At 40.5% G+C, this 24,260-nt stretch overlaps 2 protein-coding genes across 3 annotated transcripts in view; both read left to right on the top strand.

Moving 5' to 3' along the window:
- The window catches only part of adamts16 (ADAM metallopeptidase with thrombospondin type 1 motif, 16), a 44,803-nt gene extending 36,904 nt beyond the window's left edge, over nucleotides 1–7,899 (top strand). The window contains exons 19-23 of the mRNA XM_023813931.2: nucleotides 1,467–1,674; nucleotides 2,595–2,789; nucleotides 3,282–3,506; nucleotides 3,829–3,976; nucleotides 5,170–7,899. Coding sequence (XP_023669699.2) covers nucleotides 1,467–1,674; nucleotides 2,595–2,789; nucleotides 3,282–3,506; nucleotides 3,829–3,976; nucleotides 5,170–5,285 — 892 coding nt within the window. The 3' untranslated portion in view covers nucleotides 5,286–7,899. The remainder of the gene's footprint in view (nucleotides 1–1,466; nucleotides 1,675–2,594; nucleotides 2,790–3,281; nucleotides 3,507–3,828; nucleotides 3,977–5,169) is intronic.
- Nucleotides 7,900–12,178: 4,279 nt separating this feature from the next.
- On the top strand, nucleotides 12,179–24,038 carry ice1 (KIAA0947-like (H. sapiens)). Of its 2 annotated transcripts, none has more exons than XR_011993115.1 (22): nucleotides 12,179–12,434; nucleotides 12,667–12,725; nucleotides 13,074–13,109; nucleotides 13,236–13,253; nucleotides 13,703–13,814; nucleotides 13,978–14,054; nucleotides 14,136–14,173; nucleotides 14,398–14,480; nucleotides 14,605–14,681; nucleotides 15,083–15,120; nucleotides 15,357–15,439; nucleotides 16,349–16,385; nucleotides 16,468–16,524; nucleotides 16,625–16,708; nucleotides 16,841–17,208; nucleotides 17,503–20,490; nucleotides 20,569–20,737; nucleotides 21,042–21,205; nucleotides 21,577–21,767; nucleotides 21,894–22,005; nucleotides 22,465–22,565; nucleotides 22,792–22,810. XR_011993115.1 is itself a non-coding variant. In XM_072716752.1 (22 exons), the coding sequence occupies exons 1-22, from the start codon at nucleotides 12,345–12,347 to the stop codon at nucleotides 23,748–23,750; spliced, it is 5,151 nt and encodes a 1,716-aa protein (XP_072572853.1). In that variant the 5' UTR covers nucleotides 12,179–12,344; the 3' UTR covers nucleotides 23,751–24,038. The 2 variants fall into 2 exon arrangements, 1 of the variants encoding a protein (XP_072572853.1); XM_072716752.1 differs by lacking the exon at nucleotides 21,894–22,005 and adding an exon at nucleotides 23,569–24,038 and having other exon boundaries at nucleotides 22,792–22,890.
- Nucleotides 24,039–24,260: the final 222 nt, after the last annotated feature.

Genomic DNA, 24,260 nt, shown 5'->3' with positions numbered 1-24,260 from the left:
TGGCTAAAAGGGCCGTCTGAAAGCCCAGCAGCTGGAGCAGCGTGGACACGGCCGCGCAGACCGAGGGGTCGCATGAGGATATGCACTTTTTAAGACTCGCCGTCGCTGCTACCCCCACAGACACATATACTGAAAAATAAGTAATAAAAAGCTCGCGTCGTACCGCTGTGTTATCCTCGCCCTTTTTCGCAGAGCTCACTGTAAGCCAGCTGCTGTCAACAACACGCTCGCACTGCGACCCCCTTGGCCGGGTCTGCAGACAGTGGCGCGACACTATTGACATCTGGTCAGCAGCGCAGTATGCAGCAGTTAGCAAGCGCGTGGCACGTCAGGCCGATGCCCATTTTCAAGGTCACTACTGAGTGGGATTCATCTCTGTAGAGCAGTGTTTTACAATCTGGTCCTCAGAAGCAAGTGAGGACTGTCTGGCCGGGAGTTCATATGGTGGGTCCCCGAGGATCCAATTGAGAAACACTGTTATAGAGTTACTAAGAACATGTGATGGGTTTTAGTATTCATGTTAAGTATTTTTTACATAAATAGTACCTTTTATATGGTTAATGTTTGTCAGTATTAATATATATGTACTGTTTATTTTTTATTTAACGTTTACTAAGTAAGATTTTCACACTGAAGATGCCGAATGGGTTTGAGGCCACATGAATAGTAGTTTGTATATATAGCTTAATATTCAATTGTTGGTAATAATATACATAGCCTAATATTTTAATTTAATGTTTACTCGGAGAGTAAAGTTTCACATCAAGTACCCCCGATGAGTTTTACGGTTATATTTAAGCTGTTATGTCATTCATGCAAACTGACTCTCACACAGCCTATGACATAAACCCACATGTCATCAAGGTGTAAACAAGTGACAGTCTGCAGCGTCACCGAGCCCAACATTACAGACATGTCACTATTGTATAATTCCTTTCTGTTCAGTAAGTGAATGTTACAATTCATTTACTTTGCACACACTCTTATCCAAAGTGACATACATTGTAGAGTCAGCCGGTGCCTGGAGCAGCTGGGGGCCAAGGGGCCTGCTCAGTGAAATCACTCTGCTGATTCTGGGATTTAAAGCAGCAATCTTCTGATCACAGGAACAGCATCCTAACCCACGGAGCTACACCATTCAATTCAATTCAGTTAAATTCACTTCAGTTCAGTTCAGTTCACTCCACTCCGCTTCAATGCAATTCAGTTTTATTTGTATAGCACATTTTCACAACATTGCATTGAATCCAAGTGCTTTACATTGTCCCTGCCGAAAGCCCCCAGTGACAGTGGCAAATTAAAACTCCCTAGTAGAACCCCCCCCCGCCCCCCAACTTACAGTTGAATGTTACATTTTAATTACGTCGCAATGAGTATAAAGATAAAGTTGCACTGTCAGTGTCACTGTGACCTGCCTATTGTTTTAAAAACATCCCCAACTCCTCATTTCCCCTGATTTTGTACAGCTGGAGTGTGGGAGACTGGGGCACGTGCAGCCGCAGCTGTGGGGGCGGGGAGCGGCTGCGACAGGTGAGCTGCCTGCAGAGGACGAGCCAGAGCCACGTGGAGACAGTCGCCGACACCCAGTGTCCACTGCTGCAAAATCCGGTGCGCAGACAGAGCTGTAATGTCCAGGTCTGCCCACCAGGGTGGAGCGCCGGCCCCTGGTCTCAGGTGGGCAGCCTTGCCACAACTTAGCAGAAACAGTGTTTATATATCTTAATTTTTTATTATTAATACTGTAATATATACTGCCTAATACTTCAGTTTAACAGTACTCATTACGGTCCTTGATTAAAAGTACAAAATACCAACTGTCATCAGATGAATTTTACTAATTTCTAGGTGAACAAACAAGTGTAGTTATGAGTGTAATATTTAGGCAGGTAGTGTAGATTAGACACTGAGATTAGTTTTACTGGATTAATTAAGGTTAATGTGGTACACCTAGGTACCAAAACCCTAAATAGCAACCGTAAAACGTGATGTTACATTTATTATAACAAGTTATACACCTGTTATTCAGCAATCATTTTAACAGATGCTTTATGTTAATTATGAATATAGAAATGCATAGTGAAAGTGACTAAAATGAGATTAGCATTATATGATTTGCAAGCCCACTGCAAGCAGTTAATGTCACTGAACAAAGCTGCCTTGATAAATGGCGGGTATAAACCATTTCTGTGTACCTAGTAGGGGCCGAGAACAGGAACCACATTGTCCACAAAGATGTCCTGTGCCAGAGACCTTAAAATATCCGTAATAATTCATAGAATTTTTATAGAGGTCGCAGTGACATTCAAAGAGAATTGTCAGCTTATTCATTTCCATGAAAACTCCATCCAACAGTAAAATTACCGATTATAAAGTGTCATTTTACTTATTTTAAAGTGTTGTGTTAAAATGTTGTGTTCATGATGGTCAGCGTGTGATGAGAAGATTGTATTTCTGGTTTTCGGTTATACTTTCACTTTTTAATACTGTAAGAATACTGGCACATCTGTCGGATAAACGCGTGATCCGGAAGCCGCTGCGAGCAGATGCCTTCCTACCGTGCCCGCCATGATGTCGTCCTCGCTGCCCCTCCACAGTGCTCACGTAAGTGCGGCAAGGGCCAGAGGAGGAGGACGGTGGTGTGCAGGAGCTCAGAGCCTGGCGGCCAGGCCGGCGTGCTGCCCGACAGCTCCTGTGTGGCAGAGCCCAAGCCCAGTGCCCAGGAACCCTGTGTGCTGAAGCGGTGCCCAAAACACCGCAAGGCCCAGTGGCTCATCTCCAGCTGGCAGCAGGTACAGGAGCCTTGCTGGGACACACAGCACAAGCATCCAAAGGAAGTTAGAAACTTCCTGAACCCAGATTAATGACGGGTCACATAAAAAAATTACTGAATCCATTTCGGCAACCGTTTTGAGTTTTACAGAGGTAGACAATGGACTTCTGTACTTGTCCATTCCTATGAATTAAGCTCATGTTTTTTAGTCCTCTAAAAATTTATAAATAGTAAATATAATTGGAATAAATCTGTAAATATATTAGATTTGATATATCATAGTATTACATTATTTGATCAGATATGACTGTCCGATTTGGTTTTGTTAAGGGCTGTCCTAATTGTAGAACTCCATAATCAATATTAGAGAGCGGAAATCTGATTTTAAAATTTAAATCCATCCTTCTCAAATTTGGCATTACTTTTCATCTTTGTTTGCGTAGGCTGTGTTGATGTAACTGCTACCCTGGAAAGCTTATTTGTTAATTATGTTTTGTTTTAAATCCCATAGTGCTCTGTAACATGTGGGGTGGGCATTCAGAAGCGTTCCCTCATGTGTGTGGAGAAGGACGCCACTGGGAAACATAGGGAACTGCCACCGAAGAAGTGCCAGCATGTTCCAGAGCCGGTGGTGGAACTACAACAACCATGTGCTCTGGCAAATTGCCCCACCCCTGTTCAGCAACATCTCTCCCGATTGGCTAGACCTGAGTGGTACACTTCCCCTTGGTCTCAGGTGAGTTGAATTACATACATGGCACCTTGCATTTACAGGACTTTGATGTGTATTCAGTGAAAAAAAAACAGACATTTAGATACATAAATATACCAACACATAAAAACAACATGAACTTACAATAATGCATCAGTTGCAATCTTAACTGTTTCTGAATATGCTTTATTAGGCAATTTAGTTGTTCATACTTATGGGGATCATACTGTACAACTTCACAAATCTGAAATGAAATATATAGAAAATATATCTGTTGAAATACAAGAGCTCATACATATGTAGAAACGTAGCTGGAGAGATGATGAGAGGTGTGGTTTGCCGGCAGTGCACAGTGACGTGTGGGGGAGGTGTGCAGCTGCGCTCTGTGCAGTGCCTGGTCCACGGCCGGCCGTCGCCCGCGTGCCACCCCCGCCTGCGGCCGGCCCCCACACAGGCCTGTAACAGCAACTTCTGCCCCAAGGCAGAGGGCATGGGTGAGCACTTTCTCATTCTCCTCTGGAATCTGGTGTCATTGGACTGGATTCAGTTTATAATGACCCATAAATTCCATACATATAGAAAAGGCTCTGATCATCTATGTTTTTTGTAAACATTTCAGTGTCACATGGAGTGCAGCGGTTTAGTGGTAGCTCTGTTGTATCACGTCTCCAGTGTAGGGGGCTCTACTTTAGCCCCATAATAATTTACACTCTCCCCTTGTTTAAGTGGTTCCAAAAATCCAATTTCAATCCAAAACCGAAGTTGGCCTTAAAATATCCTTAATAATTCATATAATTTTTATAGGGGGGCCCTGAAGGTCATAGTGACCCTCACTGCAAAGGTGGGCAGTTCTGGTCCAGAAAGTAAAAATTCAGACCTAGATTTTTTTCAACCAGCCAGTTGAGTTCTCTGTGACTGTGACTCCTTATACTCAACTGGTTGGCTGAAACAAAATCTTGGTCTAGATTTTTATTTTCTGGACCTGAACTACCACTGCTTCTCTGTATGTAGTATATGCACATTCTCCCTGTGTTCACACTGGTTAATTCCAGGTATTCCAGATCCCTCCAGCGACATGTGGTCTATTTGAACTGGTGTCTCTAAATTGTCCATAGCATGAGTGTGTGTATCCTGTGATGGGCCGGTATCCCATGGTGTCCATGGCCCTTTTGAAATAGGCTTGCTATCTTCTGAGCTGGATTAGTAGTAATCAGAGGTGGAGATGTCAGGTCCAGAGAGTACAAATCCAGACCAAGATTTTGTTTCAACCAACCAGTTACTGTGACTCTTTATACTCAACTGGTTGGTTGAAACAAAACCTTGGTCTGGATTTGTACTCTCTGGACCTGACATCTCCACCTCTGATTTCTACTAATCCAGCTCAGAAGACAGCAAGCCTATTTCAAAAGGGCCATGTTTACACTGGTCAGGCCCCTTGGTCTCTTGGTCTCCACCTCTTGTAGTTATGGATGATGGGTAAATAAAACACAATTAAAAAAATGCACGATACTGCATATCTGATGCTTTTGTCCATACTGATGTCATACCTGTTTATGCAGCTTGGTATTTGCAGGAGCTAAGCGTTCTCTGAGGGTGCTATAGTAGGGCCATCTGGTGGTAGTCGTCACCATGACTCTTCCTGATGTGTTGCATGTCTTTTCATTATTTGTGGTGTGTGTTTTCGCAGACGTGCCTTGTATGGACGCCTTCAAATGGTGCCACCTGGTGCCCCAGCATGGCATCTGCCATCATAAATTCTACGGGACTCAATGCTGCCAGTCCTGTTCTCGTTCAAACCTTTGAAATGGGGAGGAGATGCTCGGCAGCCTTGACAGGAGGGCAGAGGAAGGACAGTAGATTGTGTGTAATAATCCAGCATTTGAAGGCCTGGTACACATGCAGGCCCAGACATGGATGACATTTGAAACTGAGCAGACAGAGGAGAGCGGTGTCATGGAATGTTCCATGCAGGCATGGTCCACGAAGGTCTAAAAACGATGCCATCTCCTGTGCCCCCTCCTCCCATGGACCCCCCTGAGCCTAGGTCTTCATGACAGAAGGGACTTGTAAGGTGAATGTCCTGTTCTTGCAGTACGATCGCAGGGAAACGTCCCTGAAAGCCACACCCCCCCACCCCGCCCCAATTCCCAGGACACACAGTATGTTTAATTTAAGTATTTAAAGTTGCACTCATTTGTTGGGCATCAGGACCAGCGTCACCTTACAGCAGACCCTGTTCAGCGGCCGCGTGGTCATCCATGAATGCTTTCAGAGACGCCTCCCACCAACGACTCGAAACTGCTGCTTAAGCACTTTGTCTTCTTTCCACTTCTCTTCCCTAAAGCGGTGTTTCTCAATCCAGTCCTCGCTCGGGGATCCACAGCAGTCCAGGTTTTTGCTCCCTCCCAGCTCCAAAAATGTGGACTGTCTGGCATGGAGATGGGTGGGAGCAAAAACGTGGACCGGCTGTGGGTCCTGGAGGACCAGATTGGGAAACACTCCTAAACTCTCTCCTTTTTAGAGAAAAGTACTTTGATGGTCATGTCAGTTTGTATACAGCACTATACGTCTGTCCCGCCTGCTATGCAGTTTATGGTGCTTTTTATGGTGCTTCACAGTGGACAAAGAATCCAAGGTAATCCTTGCCACTAATGTATACCAAGTAACTGTTAAAAGGTATTAAAATACTGATCATCAAGGTAGACATTAAAAAATTGGTGCTTTTATTTATTAGCAGTGTTGCGCATGTATATATCATGTCATTTAAGTCACCTAACATTTAGCCATTTTCAGCATTAGAGCCAGCTGCACAGTTCTGTTGTAGTATTTATGGTAATGAGCTGACACATTTGCATAAGGAAGTACATGCATTGACAGCATTTGCAGAAACATAAACTGTGACTTGTTTGTAAAACAATAACATGTCAGAATCGCATAACGGAGGTAGGTGCAGCCAAGCTGCCCATAATATTTGACTTGAAGAACTGTGAGATATTTTTTAATTGAACTGCATATCTTTGTTGTGTGCTTGTATTCTGGAAATGGGTACTATATTTATACTACAAGAATACTTTTGGTTCCAGTGACTTGTATTCAGAAATATGCAATGTCAGAATGATTGCTTTCTCCAAACGTGTACCACAGACTAAAGATGAACAGATTACTTTATTAAATATCCATCTACATGTAGAAGTCACTAAGAAAAGAGTAACAGATTTAGATATTTTAACATCCCCTCTAGGAAGCAACCTTTGTCCAAAGCTACTATATCAAACTTCAGTCATGGAAACACATAACACATATTCTACAAACCATTGTATCACAAGTGCTGACCCATGGTTTTTTAAAACTGTAATATGTTTCTCAAACCATATTATTTCCAGATGTTGTTTTGGACTACTGGAACGTGTTCAGCATAAATATGGGCCTGTACACTTTTAATGTGCTGGAATTCTGAATGCCAATGGTTTGGGTGGTGCTGTTAAAAAAAATTAACAGTTATATTTGTTTTGCTAACTTGTATGGTAATCATAAATCATAAATGCATCTGGTGTTTTAAAAATTAATCCATTGTATTTATAGTCAAACTGTTATCAGTATAATGTGTTTAATATCCGAATGTAAGTCTATGTCGCATTCAATCCTAGGGTATATACATCAGACGAATTTTGTAGTGGATGTTACAGCTGTGTGCCTCGATGTACTACTGTAGATAACTTTGACAGACCCCGCGTTTCCTATTCAGCAGTGCCTCTGGTGCTAAGGTGATCAAATATTGAAATTCACATCAAGGTTTCAAAAATCTCAAAATGCTGATAAAGGAAAACATTGACATAAATTGAAATATTAGTTTCTTCCTCTCCAAATAATTTCCTACAAAGTGTCAAAGGAACATAGGAAGAGCTGAAGAGGCTTATTTAAAACATCAACAGTACTTTTATTTATGAACTGTATAAAGTACAACATTTTTTCATTTTAGCATATTTGAACATGTATGAATGAGTATCGAGCAGATATAAGCCGATTTCACCTGACACTGACCATGTTGCTTACCACTCATTTATATTTGAATCTAGATGCATTTAATATTATGTACAATATATGGCTATGTTAGCTAAAAACATAATAAAAGTTGCCCAATTAAATGGGAAAATCGTATTTTAACATATCTTCCTGTTGCTACCTACTTAACATCAACAGGTAACATGATCAGGTGTGGATGCATTTCACTTCTGATTCCTTGACTCCTTACTGTATACTGATTTTTTTTTCTATTATGTGCTTGTTAATTATTGATTTAGTAGACAAACTTAGCTAATAACTTACAAGCTCAGCATGCTGTTATTGTAAATTTGTTTTATTGTCTCTTTGTTAACAGTGGTCATTTTAAATATAATCATTCTATCTCTTCACCTTATGAAGGTGACATTGCCTTGCATTTTCATCACTTGGTAAATCTGAACCTGTGAAGAACTTTCAAATACACATGTATTGCTATAGCATTTTATTTCAAACAGCTGCTATGAACTATGACATCATTATTAGTATTGTTAGATACTAATTGTTTGATTTCAATAGCCAGTCAAGCTGACTGAAAAGTGTCCTGGTGAGTCGTGGCGACATCAGAACATGTGGAGCACTTTCCCTGTTCACTGCAATTTGCTCTGGATCTATGGGGCATTTGCTGTTGTGTGGTATTTTTAGGTGGAATTCCCCTTTAAGTCTCCTTAAAATTTCTGTATTTCCCAGGCTGAATTCTAAAAAACAAGAGAAATGTCAAAAGGCCAGACAAAAAGCAAACAACCTTTTTATATATATTTTTTATCTTAATATGCTTGAAAATAACATTTCCTACTGAGTCAGCTGTGTAAAAAATGTACTGAGAACAAATATGCATCAAGTGCATCAAGTGCCCTTTATCTATGTAATAAACATAGTAATCTGGGAAAAACACAATAATACATAAAATGTAAAGGACAACATATTAGTGTTTCAGTTTTTAATTTTTCAAAAGAAAATAATTATTGACTGTATTTCCAATACAATGTTTTAATAAATACATCAGTTAGTTATATGGTAACAAGAATCAGTGTATAGGATGTTGCAAGTTACAATTAATAATCTTACAATTAATCTATGTTTACTTTGCAAAGTATGTCATGTAGTTCTGCTCACAAACAGCAGAATGTGCTTGTCCTTGACATTTATTTTGGCTGTGTATGCAACTGTGCTGAGTTAGGTGTTCATGTAGAGAAAAAGTCATGAAATCTAACTCATGTGCTAATTAGATGCTGATGCAACAACAGCTAGCTGTCAGCAGATTTTTTTTTGTCAACCGATCTTATCCTGGAGTTGTAGCTACATCGTGCACTGTTATGATGGCATATAGCTGGTTTTTAACTAATCACCCTTAGAAGTTAAGTCGTGGAAGGGATGACTATTTTTGATTATCTATTTAGCAAATGTTCTTGTTCAAAGTAGCTTTCAAGCAAGGCAGACGGGACATGAAAAGCATAAGTGCAGTTAGGCTGTGTTTGCAATGAGTGACCAGGAACAAGTGCAAGTTAGCATTTGAGCAAAGGCTAACAGAAGGGCTTGCAAATCAAGAACACCATGAGGACTAGGTTCCTGAGAGCCACATACAAAATACAGGAGTATCCAGTAACAGGCAAGGCCATTTGGTGAGACAGGGATTAGAGAATATCCCTAAGCATACTGCCAAACCTTAAAAAAACAGTACTGGGTATAATACATTATTCTGTAGACAGATACATCCGAGTTTAACATATGTCAGGTGTCTGCAAAATTACTCGGGGTTTACACTTTCCCCTTACAACTTCTAACTTCTAAGTTCATTACCACGGAACCTTGTGTGGCAAACCCTTTCAAGGTGGGTCAGTTTCTCTTCTATATATCAACATGGTTAAAAATAAACATGTAGCCGATCCATGCTGTTAGTGGTGTATGTCACATGTTTAATCTGCTGCACTAGAACTTGACAGGAGTCTTATCTTCTATCATTTAAACAACCTGATGCAAGATTTTCAGCTTTAATTTTTCCTTAGGAAAAATGTGAGCTTTCCAACTGGCTCTATATACTTGGGTTGGGTGTCGATTATCATGCTGGGAAACACCACCAGGATTCGTGTTTTATATATATATATATATATTGGAAAAGTGCTGCTCAATGCAAGGCCAACCTGAAAAAGGTTACAGTCCTGCTCTGCTCTGTGCAAAAATGTACGTGTGGCATTTGCACATTCTCTCTATGTTTGTGTGGGTTTCCTACGGTCCAAAGACATGCAGTCAAATGAATTGGGGACTCAAAATTGCCCATGGTGTACATACCCTGACTGGCAGTCTATCCCGGGCGTGGTTGGAAGATAGATGGCTGGACCGTGTAACCCATTAAACATGAGGAATCAGCACAATACCAAAGGAATTCCTTGGCAAAGTAACCCGAGTCCCAAATACACGAAAAAATGACTTGGAGGGTTGCTTTTATTAAACTTTATTTATTGAGAGAAAAAAAAAATGATTTTGCTGTGCATCCTATTATTGTTGAAGATAAATAAGTATCAGATAGGGTTTATAATACATTTAAATCAAATTAGAAAAATCCTCTGTGTATAAAAATATTAATCATATATGGGTGTACACTGTATGGATGAAAACTTTGTGCATATTTTGTTTTCAGTAATGAAAAACACAAGTGCTTCTCAGTGATGTAAGACCCACCCTTCGTTTTCTGGCTCAATTTAAATCACATAATTTTTTTTGAGATCTTTATCAATACTGATTTACTGAGAAGTTCAGTTTAGGAAGGTGTATCAGGGAAACAATACCTTCTAAGTGGGTGTTGTAAGGAGTTACAAATGACAAACCGCCACTTTTCATATCCAGCAATTAGTAACAATGTAACTAAGTTCAGCACGTATACACTGGCATAATGTCAGAATAATGCTTTATTTAGGACTAAGTGAAGACAAAAAAATACCACGTATTAAGTCTTAATCTTACAACACGTGCAACATGTAACAGTCTCTGATGTTAACCACGACAACTATATGAAAATATAGTTTATTTGACAGTGTATGTGTAACTGAAAGCACACATAGTTTTAGCACTCAGAACTGGTATTTGGTGCATAAGCATACCCCAACTCGAAGTCGAAGGGAGGCAACCCACTCACTCGCCCGGGTGAACTCCAACGTACTGGCGCCAATCCGGAGGGCTATGAGTAGACTGACACCTGCCCAGTGTCTCACACAAAGGGCAACTCCAGAGTGGAATATATTCCAGGCCTCTCCAGGAATCTGGTTCCAGGCGTCAAGGTGAGCCTGACTATATCTAGGCTATATTTCTCTGCCTTCCGCACCAGCTCTCACTCCATTCGCACCAGGGAGGTTACGTTCCATGTTCCAAAGGCTAGATTTTGTAGCCAGCGATCAGTCCATCAAGGTCCCTGCCTTCGACTCCCACGCTGCACCCGACCCCCCTGCAGGTGACCACCAAATCCTCACCAATGAGCTCCCCCACCAGGCCTGGATCCAGGACTGGGCCCTGGTCTCGCTAATCCAGCTGAATTTACTTGGTCCTTTGTTTTATCAACCATGGGGGTTTTCTGAATCACACTTTGTCTGTCCGACCACCAGTTTGCCTTGAGAGACCCTACCTGGGGAAATTGCCCCAGATAACATACCTCCTAGAATCACAGAACTGCACCACCCTCTCCATCATGATAAGCTGCTGATTCATGGAGGGGATATTGCTTTTGTATTAACGGTTAATAGACTTGCATATATTACATAATTGAAAAACATTGCAACACAATATACTTTTTACCTGTTGGCTTGGGCAAGGGCGCCCCCTACTGCGTGAGTGCTAACGTCGACATTGTAATGCAAGTTAATTTCCGATTTTATTCGCGAGTTACATACTCCGTTAAAAAGGACTCGAAAGCAAATCAATGACAGCAAGTTTTTTCCCTTAACAAGCCTGTTAAACAGTACATTTTACATTTACTTACCTCGCTTTGACTAAAAAACCAAAGACCTGCTTCTTCCTTCCCAGTTTATGCCATTTCTCAATGAATGTCATCTTATACATTTTAAACTCTAATTACGTTTCTTGGATTTTTTTTTCTAATATCAACTTCCGCACTGTCTAAGGGTACTGTCAATAATTAACTAAATAATTAAGCTATTGGCACAAGACTTTTGGTACTCCACGTAAATATGCAATGCAAAATAAATAACATAATCTCCTGCAACGACCAATATACAAGCTACGTGTTTACTAAATCATTGGTTAGCGTTTAAAACGTGGAATTAAACTGGAAGTTAGGACAGTCACGTTGTCACTGACGGATAAAAGTAAACTTCGCTGGAAAAAGAGCATTCTATGATAAGTAACTAGGCAACCGCACAAATCACCTGCACAAGTCTTTGGCAAAGGATGGCGCAGTACTTAAGTAAGGCCACAGATCGGCAGTAGCATTCTACTGCCGGGTACTTTTTTGTAATTCCATAATTATTTTTAAACCATTAATTGTTACATTTGAATCAGGCCACATCTATAAAGACTTATGTATATATTCAGAAACAAGATAAAAATTATATCGTTGTGGAAATTAGAAAGTTTATCATTTTCGATACGGCATATGTTTAGACAGCCCGGGTCCATTATTGGGGGCCTGAGCCAACGTGTTGTGTGTACAGACCTTCGTTCGCGTGATGTTGTGGAAGTCAGAGCAGTATGTGTTGGATATTTTACATCCGTCTTCGTTTTCTTCTTTTTTCATTTGAATAGCGATTCAGCTCGTTTCATCGTACGGGTTTCTGCTTTGTTTGTGTTGGTACAATGATGCCCGGTGAGAATCAATCCAAAATCGCAGGAATCGCCTCAGATGCCACTGCGGGAACCTGTCAAAACTGCGCTGCTTTACAGCAGGTTAGGCGCCGTACTTCTTTATAATTCACCGTGTGCAGGTTTTTGTCACGTTTTGATGTATTAACCAAATATTTCTTTTATTACTTTGTCATATGACTTTTCTAGAAACAAAAGCTATTGCGCATCAGATTACGAAGAAGATCTTATTTTTTTTTTGCTCTTTAGCTATATATGTAACGCTCTCAGAACTTTTTCCTCAAAGTTGTATTAATTGAAATATATATTTTTTCAGAACGTGAATGAATATGTGGCAGCATTGCTGTCTCTGAAGCAGAAAGTAATTGATACAGAGTAAGTACTGAAGTCAAAACTGCATCTACATATAATTAAACTTTACTTGTCCAGTACTGTAATTTCTTTTGAAAGCTACAAACGTCCTAGTGATCTTTATGTGTCTTAGCATTCATTCATTCATTCATTCATTCGAAGTGTCTTGTTGGTTTCATTGTTGTAAAATAATATTGACACAGTACTTTCAAGGAATGTGTCTGGGCGGATTTTTTTTTCGTATTGCAATGGCATCAGGAAAGAAAAAGTGTGCGTGTATGCTTGCAGCTAGTGATATTGCCCAAAGACGGATTTAAATACTTAGTGTTACTTCTGATGTTTAATGGTAATAACATTTTTCTCATTTTCCAGCCACCTCTTAACGGAATATGAAGCAAAGTGTGATGATATCCTTTGAAGCTCTGTATTATTCAGCATAAGTTGTGAACTCTCTAGTGCTCTAAAGAGTTGTTTGTAAGTGCACTCGTAGGTCTCTTTTGAAACGATATTAGTTTTTCTTGACTGTTTATTACAGCTTCAGAAATGTCAAAGGTAAGCATTTTTGAGTTAAATATGTATGTCGTCCTGCAACCCTGAATAGGACAAGTGGTTACAGAAAATTGATGTATTGATTCATATGTTGTGCTGTCTATAGCAAAACCCTGCTTTATGGGTCATTAGCTTATTATGTGAGATGGGTCATGGCCATCTTTTCTGCTACTGTATTGTGTTCGTTATCCTAGTTTATGGTCCTAAAACCTTGGATTGGAGTCTCTAAGTCTGATAAAGGACCTAAGAGATCCATTTAATTTCAGTTTGCGAGGTCGCTTACTGTATAGCTTTCTCTGAGTGGGTACAGTAAAATATATCAATGTTTTAAGCCTCTCGCATTATATGCAGACCATTGATTACTTGTGGGTGAATCCTTCAGGAGTCACTTGTGGTGTGTATGTGGGAAACGTTTTGAGTTGCATGATATTTTTTTTGCTGCCATTTTTCAGGGAGTCCAATGAACTCCATAAACAGCTGGATGAACTTCTGGATAAAATGGTACCACTGGAAAAGCGGAGCAAAGAATATGAAGTACTGCGGTCGGAGCTGCAGGAAAAGAAGGTTTGTTTCAGAAACACTGAGGTTTACGTTTCTATATCTGGCAGGTATCAAATATGGGTAGCTGTAGAGGGATTACTCATAACGAGGCTTTTTATGTGGTGGGATATGTGGAGCCTATTTGTAATTAGTGTACTAACCTTTTTTTTTCTCTCTAATTAAACAGAGCACCCTGAAAATGTTCGAGCAGAGATCTATGGAAGTGGATGTCCTCAGGGACGAAAATTCCAAGACTGTGGCTCAGTGAGAACCATTCTAGTATTTTGTGCGATACTACATTTTATTCATGCTCCTCATTTAACTTATTTTTTATGTCATATTCAGAAACATGAACCTTGAAACTCAGCTAAAAAAGCTGGAAGGTGAGTCTCTTTGATTTAAAAATAAAATTATAAGTGTGTGTATAAAAAAAAATGTAGCAGTAATAGCTAATGATATTTAGAGTAAAAACATTGTTCTTTACTTAGTCTCTGTAGCTATTTGTCGTCTTTGACATGTTAATATTAATAATGCTTGTGTGTACATTCTTGTTTTTAATGCTATAATGCATCTTTTGTTGCTTTTGATTTCTCTTCCCCAAAAAAAGAAACGACAGCCAAGCAGAGACAAGAAAGTGAAAAGCTTAAAATGGAGAAAAAGGGTCTGGAAAGAGAGGTTCAGAAGACGCAGGTCAGAATGAAAGATGCTTTATTTTGCCACTCATTGTGATTAGTCTTGTCTTAGTCTTAGTGCTTGGAAATGCTCTATATTTGAAGCATGCACTGGAATCTGAGCATTCTCTGTCTTTTATTAGAGCTCTTTAAAGCAGTACCAGCAGGCCGCCAGCGAAGCTGAGATCTTTAAGGCGGAAAACACTAAAATACTTGCAGAGTAAGAACCTTCCTGTTAAATAAGTACAACATGAATAGCAGTTTTGATTACTTTTTATATGAGGTAGATAGTTCAGGTCCAGAGTAAAAAGCCATCTAGGTGAGCACTCTGCCGCTGTGACTCTTTAATGCTCAACTGGTTGGTTGAAACACAATCTTGGTCTGGATTTTTACTTTCTGGACCTGAACTTTTCACCTCTGTTTTAGTTTGTCATACTTGTGTGGCACGGATTATGACAGCCGTAACAACTCTTTCTCTTCATTCGGGGCAAAAGATGTTTATGATTTTTAATCTTTTCATATCTATTATTATGGTGACATTGAGATTCTGGAGCCAAGTGGGCTACCCAGTGATTGTGTTGTTGGTTGGTTGTTTTGTAAACATCCGTATTTCTTTCTTAGAAAAGAAAACCTTGAACATCAACTACAGATGTTTAAAGGTAAGCAGCCATTTGGAGTCATTTCCATAAATGTTATGACGGCATCTCTCATGCATAATTAACATTGTATTTGACACTGTATCAAAAAGCAGTGCATAGCATTAATTATTAATACTTAATTCATTAATAAAGGCATCACCATGTGGTTTCATCTCAGTTTAGTATTGTTTCTGTGCATGCTCAGCCCCCACCCAGTCCTAATAAACAAAAACTTGGGGCTTTATTTTCTATTTAAGACTCAAGCGTCAAGCAGATGTGTGAGATCGAGCAGCTGAACCTGGACAAACAAGGGCTGGAGAAGAAAGTGTGGAAGGCAGAGGTCAGGTCACCATTTTGTCTGTCATGCTGATTAGCTTAAGCACAAATGAGTGTGGCTGTAACGGGCTTTTTCATGCCATTTTACTGGCAAAATCATTTATCTGCTTGCTAAACAAACTCTTTCACCCAGATTAATGAGGCGGCATGACTTACTGAGGTCACTAAGGTGGCTTTTCTGACATTTTGCGCATTATTCCGGTTCTGTAAGCCTCATTCACTTCAAAAAGGACACTTAAAGATTAGATTAGATTAGATTAGACTTTATTAATCCCACAATGGGGAAATTCTTTGAGAAAACAGCAGCAATAATGAAAAAAGACAGTACAAAAAAAGGACAGGATCCATAGGATCAGCAAAAAAATAACAATACAGATAATAAAAACAATAGAAAACAATTTCTAAAACTGTAAAAATATATAAGTAAAAATGTAAGAAAAAAAGAAACATACACAATGCTAGGTATATGGATAGCAGCTGCTGAAATATATATATATATATATATATATATATATATATATATATATATATATATATATATATATATATATATATATATATATATATATATATATATATATATATATATATATATATATATATATACATACATACATATATATACACACACACACACACAGATATACATATATATACACACATATGTACATATACAGGGATTATATATATATTGATTATGTGGTCACTGCAGTGATGTGTTGTAAAGTCTAATAGCTGTGGAGAGGAATGATCGACGGAAGCGCTCCTTCTTGCACTGAGGGTGTAACAGTCTTGTGCTGAAGGAGCTGCTCAGAGCCTCCACAGTGTGGTGCAGGGGGTGGGAGGGGTTATCCATAATAGTAATAATCCATTAAAGCAGTTTTAAGAAAAATATGTCATTATTGTGTTACAGAAACATGTGGAGAAACTGGAGTGGGAAAAACAAAAAGGTTTGTGTCCTGTGGTCTGTTGTTTTTATAGGGTTTTAGATGTGCTTTGGCTTGATTCCTGAAAATAATTTGTTTTTAACAGAGACAAGAAGTGTGTCCGTTCAGACAAATTCCCCTAGAGAACCAACGGTTGATAAATGTGAGTCCTCAATGACATTTGAGTGCTTATATATGTATGATTTTATGTAAAAATTGCTGCAGATAAAATTATATTGTGTGTTATTTGTCTTATTTTGCAGCTAAAGTTAAGTTGCTTTTGGAAGAACTTTGGAAGTGTGTAGAGCCACAGTATCAACAGACCTCGAAGCTGTTAACCTTTTCTGGTAAATAAGTCTATATCTTTTGTTTGATTTAAAATATATTCTCTTGTGACTCCTAGTATAAGTGGCTTTTTATTGATGTGTTTTCAGACATTTCCCATTGTTGTTTACTTCAAAATTCTGCATTCATTGCAGATGGAATCAACATCTCCAGGGAGAGCTCTCCAAAAGAGCCACTTAGGAGCCCATTTAAAATCCAGAACTGCAGATCCCCATCAAGAGGCTCTTGCTCTAGGATATCATACTCTGTCAGTGCAGAGAAGGAAGCACTTGAAAAGTTGAAGAAGAGAGACAGGGCCTCAAAGGAGCACTTAAATGCCGTGGTCACTATGGACGGAAGGTCTCTGCTTCCAGCTCGTGAAATTGCCAGTGTAGATCTGGGGTCCTCACCTCCTGTGAAAGAGATGCCTGTGGAAACGGAAGAGGCCAGTTTAGAGGAGATGATGGACTGGTTCAGACCTCTGCCTTCTCTTTTATCGCCAATTTCTTCACCATATATCAAGGTATGTCCCATAGGCATGTTTCCGTACAAGAGAATAAGGTGGGATTTAAAAAATAGAAGTTGTCTTTTTTTTTATTGGTTTGTATATAAAATAATTGGTGGGGGGCTGAACTTAATGAAATGTGTATAATTTTTTATGATTAGTGCCTCTTGTAGCCATTTTTGTCTGCTCCTGGTGAACTGTTATACAGACGTGGAAATTAGAAAGTTTATTGTTTTTGATACAGCATATCTTTAGACAGCCCAGGCCCATTAACAGATTAAGACATGCTGTTTATATGCCCCTGTTTTACAGGAAGTTGTGTTTGGACCTGTGTCAGAATCAAGCGATGATGAGGAAGAAGCAACATCTATTGAAAAAATGGGAAGGCCTATTCAGATGCTTGATGATGGCACCGATGTTCCGTCGTCTATGAAACCTAAATCCACAGATCTTCAGCACTTGAGTTCACTTTCTAAAGACCAGACTGTTAACCCAACATCTGTTTCACAAGAGGATACAATCAGTACATTGGCAGAGTCGCCTAAAAGTCCTTGTGCAAATGAGTCCATTTCCAGTGGGAAAAGGTTTGATCATCTTGAAACATTTTCAAATGAGAAAGTCCTGATGCTAGAGGAAACTTTACAGCAAGATAGTGGAATTCATGCAATACACGGTTCTGATGAGACATTCTTGGGTATCCTTCCAAATGGACACAAAGCAGAAGACCACAAAGACAACCCTGCGGTTCCAGCAAGCACCTCAGAGTTGTGGCTGCAGCGCATGGGGAACACGGAGTACACAGATAGCGATAATGATATTGTGATGGAGCTGTGTACTCCCCTCAAAGTTTGCCGTGTGATCAATGATCCTCTGGAAGACGTCTCCATACCTCTGGCACTGTGCAAGGAAGTGGAAGTCAAGCAATCTGCAAATGAAACGATCGGGATGGGCGAAAGTTCTGAGAATTTAGAAGAGGGCTTGGCTATGGTGACAGAGTTAAGGGGATCTGAAATGCTTTTAGAGGGTGGCCTGAAGCACAAGGAAAACGGAGTCTGCTTGAATGAGGTCTCCCCAGGGGAGGATGCTGCCTTACCAAATGCAGATAATGAGACAATAGATACAATCCAAGCGAGAAACTCCTCTCTTCAACCAAAGCCGATATTTACAGCTGCTAATGAAATTTCCCAACCAAGCAATGTACCTTTCAATAAAGAAGACGGACCTGATGATAAATTAGAGCATTTAGAAGTTTGTGGTGTGGTGGAAAATGGCATTCCTGAAAAGGACAGTGCAAAAATAGAATCAGGAAAATCAGATGAATTATTGGCTGATGCCCTTAAATTGTCTCCTGGTCTAGGTTGTTCATTACAATCACAAAAGGTACCTGACTCAAAGGAGGCTGCTAAAGTAGTCCGTGAAGATTGCGAAGCCTCCTGTGTAGGACCTTTTGGACCTGACTCATCTCCTGTGCATATATCAGTAGAGGCTACCTCAGAGGACTTGTCATCAAATAGCGAATCATCAGATGAGTCCTTCAAGCTGCACAGGAAAGCTAAAATGACGCACCAGCGCACCAGTAGCCAAATTTCCTCTGAACCGATGAAGGATCTGAGATCTGAAACAAGATGGATCAGAACTGATGATAGGGAAACGATACATGGCTCTCTAAAGGAACACATAAATCATGCACCATCTGATGAGCCATTTAAGGCAGATGCCAATTTCTCAACGATCCTCGAAATTAAGAGGACCAAAAGTGATCTGAAGAACTGTGCTAGTAAGGCTGTGGTGATAGAAACTAATTTGGTCTTGGAGAATCATGAGATGGTAAATCATTCTCAATCATCATTGGAAGGGGTGAAATTACATGACCAAAACCACTCTGACAAAGTTCCCTTACAGTCACAGGATGAAGTGGCAGATGGAAGTTCTCTCAATTCTTCTGCAGGTACAGAATGTATCATAGAGTCAGCACCAGATTTTCAGAGGGGAGATGAGGAACCTGATAAAACTGCAGCTGATGAAAAGGTATCCTGTAGAAGATGCGAGAGCATAAATGAAACTTCTATTGGTGAAAACAGTGAAGGGTTTTCTGAAAACTCTACCCAGAAAGAAACATCGAAGGACTGTATTGTTCCTGGTCACATGTCACAGTGTTCTGATAATGGACAAGAAGTAATGAAGGTGAACATGAAGGGTGAAGAGTCCATCATACCAAACCCTTCTGTGCAAGTTACAGATGCACCAGGTATTGCATGGTCACCAGAATGCATAAGGAAGGTCAGATCTGAAATGGGCCCACCACTTCCACCTCTGCTTCCACCGCTTACTGCAACTCCTACAAAACCACACACTCTTGACTCTTCCTCAAGCTTTATTCCTGGCAAGTTGTCTTTTTCTTCTCCAAAGCATGAGTTGTCCTCACCTCGGCATGGGAAGGTGATACCTCCTCCTTTTGCATCTCCGTTTACTGGTGGGCCAAAGGAAATATCTCCATCTTTGGCCCCTCAGTCCCCTTCTGACACAAAATGTGAAAGAATACTATCATCTCCATTGCAGTTCTGTTCGGCGACTCCCAAGCATGCCGTTCCTGTTCCTGGTAGGTTTCCCCCTTCTGCTTTGAGTACATCTTCTGCATCCCCTACTGCAACCCAGGAGAACTCTGTCCGAATCCTCGACACGATGTATCCTGAACTGTCTGCTCGAGCTCGGACCCTCAACATTCTGAGGGGGAACGTCACTCTTAGCAGACCTGTGGCCGAAAATGGAAAGGCAGTACCTGTTCCGGTCAACCAGATTACAGGTTACAAGTCCATCAATTCGTCTTCCACCGCCTTCACTAAAACCGGGAAATCTTACGAGCCTGACAGTTGTAGTGCCGAGGAGTCGATGGAAAATGCACGCAAACTCAGTTGTTCTTCTCCCCGTGAAGAAACAGGGAAAAGACCGGGAGTAAATATGCTTTTGCCGGTAAGTGCCAAAAGGCTTCGGCTGGAAGATGGCACCCAAGCTACTCCCAGCATCGCACCTCCGACTAGGCCTCTCGGGGACCAAGAAAAGCTTCAGCAAGTCACATCTCAAGTGCCTAAAGAAGACTTACAGCCTGAATGCCCTCAGGATGTCAGTGTGGCGAACAGTACGGTGGAAATAATTTCAAAGGCTTTGACAAAAATCGGAACGTCCTGCTTCGATGTATTGCCAGTGATTAGAAGCCATCTCAAAATTGGGAGGATTTCAAAGGTGCCAGTGCTGAGGGATGAGGAGCGTGAAGTCATCCGCGAGTTTTGTGGCATTAATAAGGTTAGTATTCATTTTAGCAGTTGAATCTGAGTGTGAGGGAACTCTGCATTGGTGTCTCATGTTTTTTCTGTCTCTTAGTCTTTGGCAGATGAGTTCCTGTCTGCAGTCTTGACAAAGATTAAGACTGAAAAGGACACCCTTAGCGGGGACCACCTGCAGTGTCTCTGTAGGGTCTATACAGGATTATGTCGGCAGAGAGATGAATCGGAAAGAGTTCATCTCCTTGTCTACTGCATCTTGAAAGAAGGTAAAATCAGTAATAGGATTCAGTTATTGAGCGCAACTTGATGCTGAGCTGTATAGCTTAAAATGTGATGCACACTGAAAATGTGAAGGACCTTGTTAAATCCTTCTGATACTAGTGTGTGTATATTTATATATGAAGATGAAATTCGTGAAGGACAATTTGCTCTGGCAAAGCATGCTGTATATGGAGGATTTTGTGGTGTGTACACACTTGGTGTAACCCCTTCAGGAGTAGAGATGGCACTGAATTACAATCTTCGGTTTTGTCTTCTGCTAACTTTAACTCTCCCCTCTTTCTGAAATAGATTTCCCCGAGTCAGCAAAGTTAATTTTGTTCATCGTGACAACGTGGTACAACATTCTATTCCCACACTCGGGGATCGTGTGCAATGCCATGCACGCAGTGATTAAGGATCGGGCGGATGGGGAGGTCCTGGAATGCCTTACCAAGTACCTTGGCTGGGAGACGGTAGGCCCTTAACGCTCACTTTATTTTTAGTTCGGTTTTTAAAAATTTATTTATTTATTTATTTATTTTATTTTATTTTATGCTGGACCATGAAGAACTGGTCACTTTTTGTGCAGATCACACCAAATTCTGGTTATTGAAATATTACTTGAATGAGAACTTTATTTGCACATTTCTTGTGATAAACTACTAATTTTGTTGTAATTAGTTACTATCTATGAGGAAAGAGGAAGAAAAGCCATTAGGGAAGCGCTCTGGACTATTTGCTTGTTGGAAAAATTGTTTTTCATGTTAAAATAGTGCTTTTAACTGGAAATGTGTATTTAGGAAGTGTTAACTCGTAGAATAACAAGCTGACCATTTTGTTTCAGAATCCTCCTTGTGACATTGAGAAGATTATTACGAAAACATTAATGCCACTCCAAACGGGAGTAAATATGACATTCCAGCAGCATGAGAGGCATGGAGATGACCTGAACCGGGCAGCTTGGGAATACGTGTATGCAGTCGATCTGCTGTGCACCCAGAAGAAGTGGAACTGGACATATGAGAACTTAATATCGTAAGTCTGAAATAACGTTAATTTCGTCACATATGTCTTAAGGTGGCCGTATGTTTCAGACGAAATCAACATCGTATGAGTTCTGATCGTCGTGGTGATCACGATTTCGGTGCATCGCCTGTGTAGGGTACCCAAGGCGAACCTTATCATTTGTTCTGATCCCACCCACTGCCCACGATTGGCTGACATAAATGTGATGCCATGGGGTTGGTCAGCAGGAGGAATTATGCAGTGACCGGTATGCTTTTCACCGCATCATGCGAGTCTGTATATAGTGTAAATGTTTATTTGTGTATTTATGTTGCAAATGGTGAAATGTCATAACTGTGTGATTTTTGCCGTGGAATGTGTGTGTTTTTTGTTGGTGTGTTACCATAAGTGTTGTTTAGTGTTGCTTCCCTGTCTTTGCTGCTGCTAGTATTAGACCAATCGTGGCTATTAACAAAGATGGCAATTTATATTTTAAAAGAGCCATCGTTGCATTTTATTAAAATGGCTCTATGTTGGTCTGCTGCATCGAAAACATTGTACGTGCTCTAGGGTTCTGGTGTGACATAGATTAAAGAAAGTGGCAACATCGTTTTAAGTGTTCCACAGATTGTTTCCGCTAACATGTTTGATTTCGTAGAAGGCCACTTTTGTGGAAAAACCTTATCACGCAAAATTGTTATGATTGTGTTTTTTTTTTTATTAACAGAAAGGAACTTTGGCCTATTATGAACAAGTGGGTGACACAACCAAGAAATCAACCACCTGGCATTCCAGATGTTTCTGTAGCATCTGTTTTAAGATTAATTGGTAAATTAAATGCCACTTTTCTATTCCTATTTTGTTGCATTTAGGATCTTTACAGTTCTGTACTCTTTATACATTTGTACATTTTAACGCTAAAATTGTTGAAATTGTTTGCCCTTTTCCCATTATAATACTCATAATAAAGAGAACTGCCTACGTGCAATACCTCATGATAAGCTGTTACCACATAACATTTGGTTCATTTTCAGTATATCTGTGTGTTTTTTAGGACGACTTGGCCAGTTGGGAATTAAGGAGAGATCCATAGTTTCTGTAAGAAACGTGGCAAAAGTGATCAACACCTTCGGCAGACATGGACAAAAAGAAGGTAGATTGATTGTCATGCGATATAGAGTTTTGAGAGAGGAAGCCTTGGTACCTTCTCCCTGTTTCTGGTTAGGGTCCTTGTTTACTGGGTGGTGGCACACATTGTTTAGACTTAAACTGTCTTTGGCGTAGTTTCTGAATCTGCACAACATGTAAAATGTGAGTCACTGATATCCCTCCATTGACTCCTATTAATGTTAAACGGCTGTGAGGCGCCCTGTGAAAATGGTTTTTTAGTCCTTTATAAAGGGTGGGTCCGGCTTTAGTAACTGTGCCTCCTTCATATATACACTAAGTATATAAATGGCAGTCAGTGTTTTAGTGTGCTTGGTCCTTGATCAGAAGGTCACTGGTTTCAAACCCATGGATGGCAGTGTGATTTCACTGCTGGGCCCTTGATCAAGGCCCTAAATCCACAGGAGCTCCAGGGACTGGCTGACACTGCTTTCTCAACTGTATGACACTTTGAATAGATGCTTCTACTAAATGAATGAATGTAATGTAATGTAAATGGCAGCTGACCCATATTAGATGATGTCCTGGTTGGCTACGTGTCAGGTTCTGGATCGGGGCTATTGCAAGCAGGGAGAACAGGAGGTGGTAGCGGTCGGGTCAGACCCGAAAATGTTAATTAGTGTCTACAAAGCACTATTCACCTGTTCACCGTGCTCATTCGCAGGTGTGCCGTGGGCGGTCCAGTTGGCGGCTGTCTACACGATTTACGACTTGTCGCCCTGCAACCCTAAAGAGGCCATGGAGACTCTGGCGGCGTGGCGCGGGGAAACTACGCGGCCCGTGGCCCCCGCAGTCACCAGCTGCATCACACAGCTCGGATCCATCTGCCGACAAGTGAAGTCGTGAGGTCGACTCGTCTGAGGGACGTACGACATCGGCTCCCTCGAATAGCCCATAAACGCTATAAAACTAACTGCATTTTAAGCTCAAACCAAACTGCTTGCCGTCTTGCCTTCTTACCGGGCTTTAGCAGAGTTGCCAGTTCACTATCGTTGTTGATTTTGGAGCTAGAAAATCAAAGCCATGTGTATATATGTCAAAACCTTGATTATTTCAGTTGTAAATGTTTTGTAAATGTCCAGTCCTCCTTGTTTTGTATTTTCTTTTAAATATTAAAAGCAGTATCCATTGTGATATTTTATTTTGTGTTTTACTTAGAGCTGTTTTTAAGCCTGTCTGTATCATAAATTTTAAATCATGTCAATCCCAGGCTCCCAAGGGAGCTGTTTTGAGCGTTTTCCCCAGCGCAGAGCCAGAACGTGCTGGAAGACCCCTGTCTCTGGGGATGTCTGGTGCTGCTCCAGAACGAGCTGGTGTCTGCGGCCACAGTAAGGGAGGTCTGCTGCCACCTGCTTG

This window comes from Paramormyrops kingsleyae, chromosome 9 (genome assembly GCF_048594095.1).
Source record: "Paramormyrops kingsleyae isolate MSU_618 chromosome 9, PKINGS_0.4, whole genome shotgun sequence".
Lineage (NCBI taxonomy): Eukaryota > Metazoa > Chordata > Actinopteri > Osteoglossiformes > Mormyridae > Paramormyrops > Paramormyrops kingsleyae.
The sequence above is the reverse complement of the archived record's forward strand: the minus strand, read 5'-3'. Positions and strand labels throughout refer to the sequence as shown.

What these genes read in the sequence shown, in the direction of transcription:
- ice1 (XM_072716752.1), top strand. Translation starts at nt 12,345, where the DNA reads ATGATGCCCGGTGAGAATCAATCCAAAATCGCAGGAATCGCCTCAGAT. An exon ending in CGGAGCTGCAGGAAAAGAAG is followed by an intron (nt 13,815 to 13,977) that starts GTTTGTTTCAGA and finishes CTAATTAAACAG; the next exon opens with AGCACCCTGAAAATGTTCGA. An exon ending in AGTACCTTGGCTGGGAGACG is followed by an intron (nt 21,206 to 21,576) that starts GTAGGCCCTTAA and finishes ATTTTGTTTCAG; the next exon opens with AATCCTCCTTGTGACATTGA.